The sequence below is a fragment of the Globicephala melas genome, chromosome X (assembly GCF_963455315.2).
Source record: "Globicephala melas chromosome X, mGloMel1.2, whole genome shotgun sequence".
Lineage (NCBI taxonomy): Eukaryota > Metazoa > Chordata > Mammalia > Artiodactyla > Delphinidae > Globicephala > Globicephala melas.
Genome location: NC_083335.1, coordinates 40,456,779 through 40,466,320, shown reverse-complemented (window position 1 = coordinate 40,466,320; position 9,542 = coordinate 40,456,779). Strand labels below are relative to the sequence as shown.

Sequence of the window (9,542 nt, the reverse complement as noted above, 5' to 3'; positions counted from 1 at the left end):
CAGAAAGAGAAAAACAAATACCGTATGCTAACACATGTATATGGAATCTAAAAACCAAAAGCGGTTCTGAAGAAACTAGGGGCAGGACAGGAATAAAGACGCAGATGTAGAGAATGGACTTGAGGACACGGGGAAGGGAAGGGTAAGCTGGGACGAAGTGCGAGAGTGGCAAGGACTTATATACACTACCAAATGTAAAACAGACAGCTAGTGGGAAGCAGCTGCATAGCACAGGGAGATCAGCTCGGTGCTTGGTGACCACCTAGAGGGGTGGGTTAGGGAGGGTGGGAGGGAGACGCAAGAGGGAGGCGATATAGGGATATATATATACATATATATATATACACACACACACACACACATACTGGATTCACTTTGTTATACAGAAGAAACTAACACAATGTTGTAAAGCAATTATACTCCAATAAAGATGTTAAAAGAAAAGTTGTCCTGCACACTAAGGAAGGGGGACTCTGAGGTAAAGAAGGAAGTGCCTGCCTCTCAGAGGTATGTCATCTCCACGTTTTTACCTGACATATTGTACTTTTATCACTAATGACTTTATACATTTCCTGTACACAGCCCGTCGATACACACACACAAACACACACACACACGGAGATATGCTGTCAATTCCATTTGGTTCTACTTTACCTCCCCCATGAAATTGAGCACAATGAATGCTTTTCCAAGTTAATGAATGCATGTGCACATGTATGTGCACTATCATATTCTTCAATAGGGGTTTTGAGGGAGTACCCCTTGGGCCTGTTATATCAGGGGAGAACAAAAGGACCATTTCTCCAGGCCTAGAAGCCCACTGTCTAAAAGGGAGGCTGCTCCACTGTCCTCTAGAGAGGGCGAGGGATGGAACCTCATTCCCAAACTCCCACTTACCTGGATAGGTGATAGAAGCTATATGAGGAGGAGTTTGTCATCTGTGAAATGGGACTCATCTTTAACACAGAGCTGTCCTGACGGGTGAATGAGAAAACCTGGGGCTAAGGCAGGCATTATGGAAAGGTGTTTCTCATTGTTTCTCCTAATGAGAATATAGATATCTTTATGAAGGAAGCAAATCTCTCTCTGGTATGCCTTGAGTTCGAAGTTTTAAAGACAGAAGGATCTCTAGCTTCTTGGGAGACTCAGAAGCTCCTAAGAGCTGCCCAACATCGTGCCTCTGAGCAGACCCTAACCCAGTTCCCCACGCTGGGAAGACAGGCTTGCCTTTGACTCACCTGGTGAGCTCAGTGAGAGATGGCACCAGGGCAGCAAGCCGTAGTGTTTGCCTAACTGCTGCTCCTGGACTGCTGCGCATGTTAATACGTTTATAGGAAAATTCTAGACCTGTCTCCCATTCAACAGTGCAGGGGTCCTCAGATCATGCGTCATCCAGCCACGTCACACCACAGTTTCAACCATGTGCTGCCTCCCTGTGAGACAAAAACCTAAAAAGTACTACCATTTCATTGAAATACAATTGTCCCTTCTTCCATTCACTAATAAATAAATATATATTGGGCTTAAAATTTATACTATTCCATTTGAGGTGTCTCATTAGCTCTGTAGTAGAAATAAGATAAGAAGGAAAATTAATATATGGGCAAATTTAAGAGTTACAAATGAGCTGAGATGGCTCCTTCACATTAGCTGTTAACTTGCTCAAGTTTCAAGGCACTAAAGATTAAATAATCCCTCCTTGGACCCCTCTTCCCCATTCAGCCACAAGCCTCTCTTTCTCATTGTCTCAGTCTCTCTATTTCCTTCTCTCTCTCTCTCTCTCATGATGAGATCTCATTTTCTGTAGATAAATATAGAAATATATAAACATGCTTAATAAATATGTAAACACCTACATAAGCAAACTTACAGGAAGATATGATGAAGGTGAAAACATTCAACGGTTACCTCTGGGAGGTATGTTTTGGGGTAATGATTTTTTCCCCTCCACATGTACTGTGACATATACAGTGGAATGAACCTCATGCACACTCCTGAACACCCAACTGTCTGTTAATACAGAAGCAGCATCCATGAAATTAATAAAAATAATACAAGGCTGCTCAAAATAACTAGGTAGCTTTATATGTACCACGAATGAAATGTTCAGATTAAAAATGACTGAAATAAACAAGGAAAACAAATTACCTTCAAGTTCCCATTAATCACTCCTCTACTCCTCCCAGCTCCCTCCTATCCCCATGCAACCCCAGCACTCATTTCTGAGACCACTAGAGGTTCATCTCAGATGGGGTGGAGGATGCCTGCATGATGTCCTGCTGCTGCTGGGAGAGGGGTGCATGGAGCTGGAGGTGGGTGTAGGCAGTGGGATGGAGAACACACTCTGGGTCTCACTGGGGTCGGCATCCCTCACAAACAGCTCGTCATTCACGATGCACAGACTGAAGGAAAAATGGGCCCTCAGACAACTGGTGGATGGACACCCACACCCCCAATACTGACTCTGCTCCCACTGGCACTCAGCAACCAGATTCCTTCCACGTCCCTCCTGTGTCTGTCTCCCAGGTTCCTTGACTGGTACCTCTGCCCCTCCCCACAGAGCCCACCTTTGGAGAGACTGTCTACCACCTTCACTCGATTTATATGTTTATCCCCAACCCACGGGCAATTTCGCATTTACCCTTTACCACAGCCCAAGGGCTGGACGCTCTGATGCCCATTCTCGGAAGAAGACACTGAGTCACACAGAGGTCATGTGACTTGACCAAGATAACACAGCGAGTGAGTGTTGTTTCAAGGAGAGAACCCATAGGCCGATTCCAGAGCCCACACTCTTCCTAACCACTAGGCTACACTGCTCCTGGGATCTCCCTGCTGGCTTTCCACAATGCCGAGTAAACCTAAGGTCTTTGCCACCACATTTCCACGCCCCTGAGCCCAGGTGGGGATGGGCATTCCCATCCACAACAGGGCTCTCACCTGGCGTAGCGGGCAGGGGTAGCAATGAAGGTCCGGGTGAAGGCACGCACACAGCCCTGAGAACTTCCTTCCACATCAACAGCAAACAAACAACAGTACCCCTTAGAGCCACACGTGCTGTACATGCTCACATGGCGGTCCCCAGTCAGGGTGTGACTGGACACTCATGCTGAGAGGGCAATTGTTCACGGGGGCCAGGGTGTCGGGAATGGGGAGGGCAACTATAGGAGCAGTCTGCGCCCAGTGACAGGACCCCTGACGACCACCACACAAGTTCATGGGATGCATTTTTCACAGCCGCCCAAGAGGTGGATACTACTACCCTGTTTTGCAAATGAGGAAACCAAGAGGTTCAGTAACGGCCCAAGTTCTCAGAGTAAGGATCTGGGATGAGAGCCACCAAAATCCACAGCCTGTGTCCCCAATGCCCAGGGTGTGCAGGGCAGACAGGCATGGACACAGCTCAGACCTGAGTTGTCTGTGGGAAGCCTGAGGGCAGGAGAACACAGTGGGGAAGGGGAGGGGAGAGGAGGGGAGGGGAGGGGAGGGAACAGAAGGGAATACAAGGGGAGGGAAGGGAAGGGAAGGGGAAAGAAAGCGAAGGGAAGGGAAGGGGTCAGGGATGCTGGGTGGTTCTGGGTGTGAGCCTGGCCAGGGGGAGGCAGCAGTGGGGCATCTGCGCTGGGGGTCTACACACACTCACCTTCCTTGAACACCCCGCTGACGGAGAAGCAGAGCATCCTTTCCTGAAAGGGAAGAGCCCAGGCGCCCAGTCACCACCTCCACCTCCCACCCACCTGCGGCTTCCTGGGCCCACCCGGGGGAGGAAGCAGGCGCTCACCGTCTGGTACCACGTGTCCACCACGAAGGAGCTGAAGGCATGCTGAGTCTTGGGCAACACACAGAGAGTGTGCACAATGACACGTTTTGTGTGCTTCAGCAGCTGGACCCGCAGGTCTGTGAGGGGAGGGGAAGCGAGCGAAGGTCAGGGGCTGCCACGCCCTGGGCCCTATGATTGACCCCTTCACCGCCCTTTCCCACCCAGTCTTCCCATCACACACTCACAGGGGTCCTTGAGCTTCTTCATATTCCTGCTGTCCTTGAAATACTCACACAAGCTGCTTCTAGGAGACAAAGAGCAACAGTGGGTGGTGGGTGTTTGCAGGAGCTGGCCTGTGTCTGCTGGGGGGCCACACGGCCCGGGAGCAGAGGCTGTACTGTCATACTCACGGGGCTGGGTCCTCGGGGTGGAAGGGAATCGTCAGGGAGAAGCAGGCCTCCTCGTGATAAGCACCTGCGAGAACCTGTCTGTCTCCATAGTCATGGATCAAGTAGTACCTAAGGAGGAGCAATGAAGACAGTCTATCTCTGTGGTCTGGACCTCAAATGAGACTTGAAAACTCCCCTGAGCAGACCTGTGCTCAGGTGGCCTCACCTGTCCTAGCCCTCCCTCCCTTGCTCAGCTTCCCAGAGATACTTACTGCTTCAGGAATTGCAGGACTAGGCTCTTCAGCTCATCAGATCCAAAGTAGCTTCCCTGGAATCAAATGGCACTTGAGACTATGCAGTAGATAAAGCCTCCCTGCAACACCCCAAATGTTGTTTGATCCTCTTCCTCACCTTGCAGGGCTTTACTACGTAGGGAGTGTCAACGTCAACGGTCACTGGTGACGGTAACTCCTGGCCATCCTGGAGAAGGGAAGAGAAAGTCAGGAGTGGAGACCAGGGGAGTGGCCCTGGATGATCCGGGAAAAGGAAGGGCCCAGGAGGGTGAGGGTCAGAGGTCAGGTGTGAAAGGGCCCTGGAAATTCCATGGGAAAGCTTACAGTGGATGTCTTCATCATGAGGTCCTGGAAGTCTCTAGTGTTATATTCAACTTGTGTGCGTGCGTGTGTGTATTTATGGGTATTTTTCCAGCAAGTATATCCATGTCATTTTCAGGAGTCCATGTCCCCCAAAATGGTTAAGGTTCTGATGCTAATATGTGATCTAGGCAAGACCCAAAGGGCTTGAGGGCAGGTGCAGAGGCCACCGACATTCGTAAGAGACAATGATTTACGTAGGCACTTACCAGGCGTAACAACTTCGGGAAACATTCTCTGATGGCCCTGTCCAAAACCAAAAATAGAGAAGAGGTGGTTGATAGTTCAAGGTTGCAATGCTTCCTTTGAGTTAAAACAGTAATACCATAAACAGAGATCAGTGTGTTCTGGCCAATCCAGCAGCACCCTTTGCCCACCTCTGCTCCTGATTTTAGGGGTTTTCAGTCCACTTACCTGTTGAGCACTGAGCATCTGTCATCTTACTGTCTGAAAGGCACTGTCTCCTCATCTCTCTCAGTACCTTCACTTTAATATTCCTTCCCTGCCTCCCTTCCTCTCCTTCGCCTAGGTAGCTCCCACCCAGACTACTCGGACTCCCTTCTCCAGTGCCACAGGGACCAGCATTTCAAACCCATGCTGCAGGGCTTCCTTCTCCTCCCTCCCTTCCTCCAGGGCCCCACTGAAGGCTGTGGGGAGAAGAGCGGATGGAGTGGGAGCCCGGGGCTCTGCTACTTCACTGGGGGTCCAGCACTCTGGCAAGACCCCGACACCCCCCAGGGATGGCCCAGGATGCTGGGCCAGCGAGGTGAGTGAGGTGGGGCTCAGGGAGGGAGATGGAGGGGATGAAGACAGAAAGGGAGTGAAGGTAGGAAGGGAGAGATGAGAGAGACATACGGGCACAGAGACAGGGGAGAAAGAGACAACAAAGGGAAGGGAAAGAAGCTCTCCCGTGGTCGGGGTCAGGGTAGAAGAGAGAAGAAAGGGGAAACGGCACACTTGTTGCGGCTCTTCACCTGCCCCAGAATCGCCCAGACACACCAGGTAGGAATGGAAAATATGCACATGTTGGGCTGGGGGCCCACTGGATGCTGGCTGAAACTTTGTCACCTGTGTGAGCTCAGCCAGACTTGGGCATGGGAAACCGAGCAGCCACGGGGGCAGATCTTCCCCAGAAGGAGGAAAGGGTCAGGACCCAGCTCAGTATGGGGCTGAGGATCCGTGGCCCCCTCTGATGATCACCGTCTTCTCTCCCGATGACCCCTGCACCTCTCTGAGTTGGTTCTTTATCTGAGGAATCATACCTGTCTCAGGCTGCCCAGGGCTCCTGTGAAGGACCAGGCGGGATGATGTGATGTGTGCAGGGAGGGATGGGAAGTGCCCCTCAGAGGCCTGTCCTTCGGTCTCCTCTACCACCTCTGCCCTCTGCCTTTCACTCCTGCCTCAGGAAGCCCTCTGATCACTGGCGTAAGCCCACGTCTGGCCCCTGACTCAGGGAGCCCTGCTTTTTCCCAAGGAGGGTCCAGTTCCTGGCACTGGGCCAGCAGAATGGATGTCATGACAGCAGCCACCCATGGCCTCAGCCCTCAGCATGATGCAGGAAAGCACCCATGTCAACCTGCAGGGGGAGGGGGTATCCCTTTGGAGGAAGGGGAAGAGGGCCCCTCTCAGAACGGGGGAGGCAAACCCCATCTCAGCACGAAGAAAGAAGGCTTCTCTCAGCAAGAGGCCCTGGACTGGAGGACCCTTCTCAGTCCAGGGCGCCAACATCTGGATCAAGGATGGTCGCTCTTGGTCCTGGTGAGGAGGAGAAGCCCTGCTTCCTGGGGCACACTCTTGGGAGGTCTTGCTGGAATATATCTGGGCGCAGAGAGCTGGAAACAGACCCCAGAGCGCCTGCAGAGGTGAGCAGGTCAGGGGAAGGAAACTCCTCACCGGTGATAGGCACAGAGAGAGCAGAAGGTGGGGCCTGTGATCCTCCCAGAAGACCAGGGCTGCCACCTTTGGCAAAGGGGCACTGTCACAGATAGTCTAGGCTCCCATGGGTGAAGGTCACCAAGAAGGGTGACAGGGTGTTCACACTGACCTTACATAGGTGGACTGGTCTGGGAAGGTGTCACACAATGGGCTCCCTTGCAGCCACAGCTCTTCAAGCTTCAGCCCTTGCATCTTGCTCAACTCCCACACAGACGTCAGCTGAGAAATATGGGGCAGAAGTGGGAAAAGGAATCCCAGGGAAAGAGGGACATCCGGATCCCTGCACCCCCAGACCCCTCCCTCCCACACAGGTACCTTCACCTGCCTCCTGTCATCACTCTGATGGACACTAATATGCCCCACCCCCCACTCTCAACCCAACTTTGACCTGGCTCCCTCTTCTCACCTCATTTTTGGAGAGGTTCAGGATCTTGACCGTGGGGGCCATCTGTATAATGTCAGACAGGCCATCCAGCTGGTACAGTTTGTTGCTGCTCAAGTTCAAGGACAACAGCTTTGGGGCAAGAAGAGGGAGAGTGAAGGTTACTATCTAGGACCTTGGAGACAAATCTGCCCTCCACCCCATCTCTTCCACCCCCTACCCTAATACCAGCACTGGGCCTACAGCCTCACCTCAGGGAAATACTTTTCGATGACCTGCAGGGTGGCAGCCATGCAGCTTCTTCGATTCAGAAATATATCAATATCATAGCCCACCAAGTCTTCAGGAAGGAGAGGGGAGGGAATAGGATGGCTGAGTGGGGTGTGGGGCCAGCACCAGCCCCTCCCCACGTTACCATCCCTAAGTTCTCCCTCCAGGAAGACCCCTCTGCCCTCACCCGCCCTAGAATTACTGCTGTCAGCCGTACCTGGGTCAAGGCGGAGCCTCTGGAGGTCAAGAGCTTGCTGGGAGACATCAAATCGTTTGCTCAAGGTCAGCTGCGGAGAGAGAGATGGAGAGAGCCGCTCTGAGGCTGTGGTGGTTGCAGGGAAATCGGGGGCGAGGGGGACGGGGGTCTGGAGGAAGGAGAGGTGGGTCTGAGCGCTGGCACACTACTCGCCGTGAGTCTCCATTACCTTTAGCTGCTCCATTTCTTCTGGCTTCAACTTATCCCGCACAGAGTAGGGAACAGCGGAGGGGCTGACAAAGACAGGTATCTGCAGGAAGAAGAGGTGGGGTAAGCACCAGGAACTCTAGTTCCAAAGAAGACAACCAGCCCCTGGCCTGTACTCCTTCCTCAGGATGAGGTACACGTAACGCCCTCGACACACACGTTTCGGCTCTCCTTGTCACGAATCTTGTAGCTGACATCCATCAATGCAGAGGCAGTGCTAGCTTCCTGGACAAAGAACCGAGCCCCATTTTGCATAAAGTGCAACTACAGGGATTGAATGCAACAACAATAGAATCAGAAGCCAACAGACCCTGCTGAACCAGGTCTCTCTCTCTCCCCCTTCCCTGTGCCCACGCGTCTGGCTTCAGCATCCTCTCTTACGTCCACTGGAGTGAAGGGGACACTGCAATGGCTCTGGATTGACTTCATTAGCCATGTCTTGTCATACTTTATCCCACAAGGAATCTAAGGATGAAAAGAAGGCATGGGAGAGAGGACAGACAACAGGGAATTTAGGCTGGAGGACGAACCTTTTCCTGTTCTTTCCCGGCCTTCTACTGAGCTTGAAAGGGCTTGTAAAGAAGGGACCACTGGCATGATTTCTTACGGGTGTGCGTAATATGGATTTCCTAAGTACTCTTTCTCTCCAGTCAAACTCTCTTCCACATAATCAAGGTGTCAGAGATGATCTTCCTTTTATCAATTTCCAGGACATCCTACCCAGTGCACACACTGCTTGCCCCTCAGACAAGGTCTCCAGAGGCTCGACCCTCTGTCTCCCACACTCAGCTTGCCAAGCTGAGACCTCCAATGTGGAGTCGCTCCATATCCTTGGCAGTAGTTTCCATCTTTGCTTTGAGACAGGCTCCTCCGTTCTCCTCACGGTCAGCCTGCTCCCTGTACATTGCTTCTCTAAACCTGCCCTTAGATGAACAAGACTGTTAACTCCTGGTAATAAAAAGGACAGATTACAAACTGTCCCCAGTGAAAGAAACCAGCATCTCTACATGAGACCAACATAGCTCCCCCTGCCTTTTCTCTCCTGCACATTCCGTACATTTTACAGGATACTCACTGTGACCCTGAACCAGCTCCCTGGGGTTCCATCTTGTGTGTTCTCCCCCATTTCCCTCTCCAGAGGTTTTCTGTTTCTCCACACAGTAGTATGCATGTGGCCTTCACTTTGCCATCTCACTCCTCTCTTGTTGCCTCGGATGGTACAAGGAGAGCTGCAGGGGGGACGTGGAGAGAAGGACGGTGAGTGGCCATAAGTGCTAAGAAAGTCTTCTGTACACCCTCATCTCTTTGACACCAGCTCTACAATTAGGATTGCTCAACCATTATTTCACTTCTAGCATGCTTCAGTTTTGCAGTGAGAGAAGAAAAACAAGTCCACGGAGAGTGAGAGAGGTGCATAGTCCCAGGGGCTGCTGTGTACAAACCCTGCTGCCTGGCCACTTACTGGCTTACTTCGGGGTCCTCCTGGACATCCCTCTTCACCACGTTTCCATCATCCTCCTGGAGGTTTGAAGGCTGAGGTCACACCCATCACGTTCAAAACGAGGGCTCCTCTCGCCAGAATTACCTGGGAAAGAACTCCAACCTTTCTTTCTTCCTTGAAGTGGTCTACCACCATCACTGTACTCTGAAAAGAGGAACAAAATTACAAGTTTTCAGACACATCTGTGGT

The 9,542-nt window shown here is 51.7% G+C and overlaps 1 protein-coding gene across 1 annotated transcript; it reads right to left on the bottom strand.

Annotated features, from left to right (window-relative positions):
* Positions 1-2,216: 2,216 nt before the first annotated feature.
* LOC132594512 (nuclear RNA export factor 2-like) lies at positions 2,217-9,038 on the bottom strand. The gene is given in 18 exon segments (XM_060292346.1): positions 2,217-2,302; positions 2,305-2,402; positions 2,941-3,007; positions 3,638-3,686; positions 3,782-3,897; positions 4,006-4,064; positions 4,171-4,278; positions 4,422-4,477; positions 4,561-4,629; positions 5,012-5,048; positions 6,847-6,956; positions 7,144-7,251; positions 7,371-7,459; positions 7,607-7,676; positions 7,815-7,895; positions 8,006-8,116; positions 8,234-8,317; positions 8,928-9,038. Coding segments are annotated over 18 exon segments (1,494 nt in total). The 5' UTR covers positions 9,024-9,038.
* Positions 9,039-9,542: the final 504 nt, after the last annotated feature.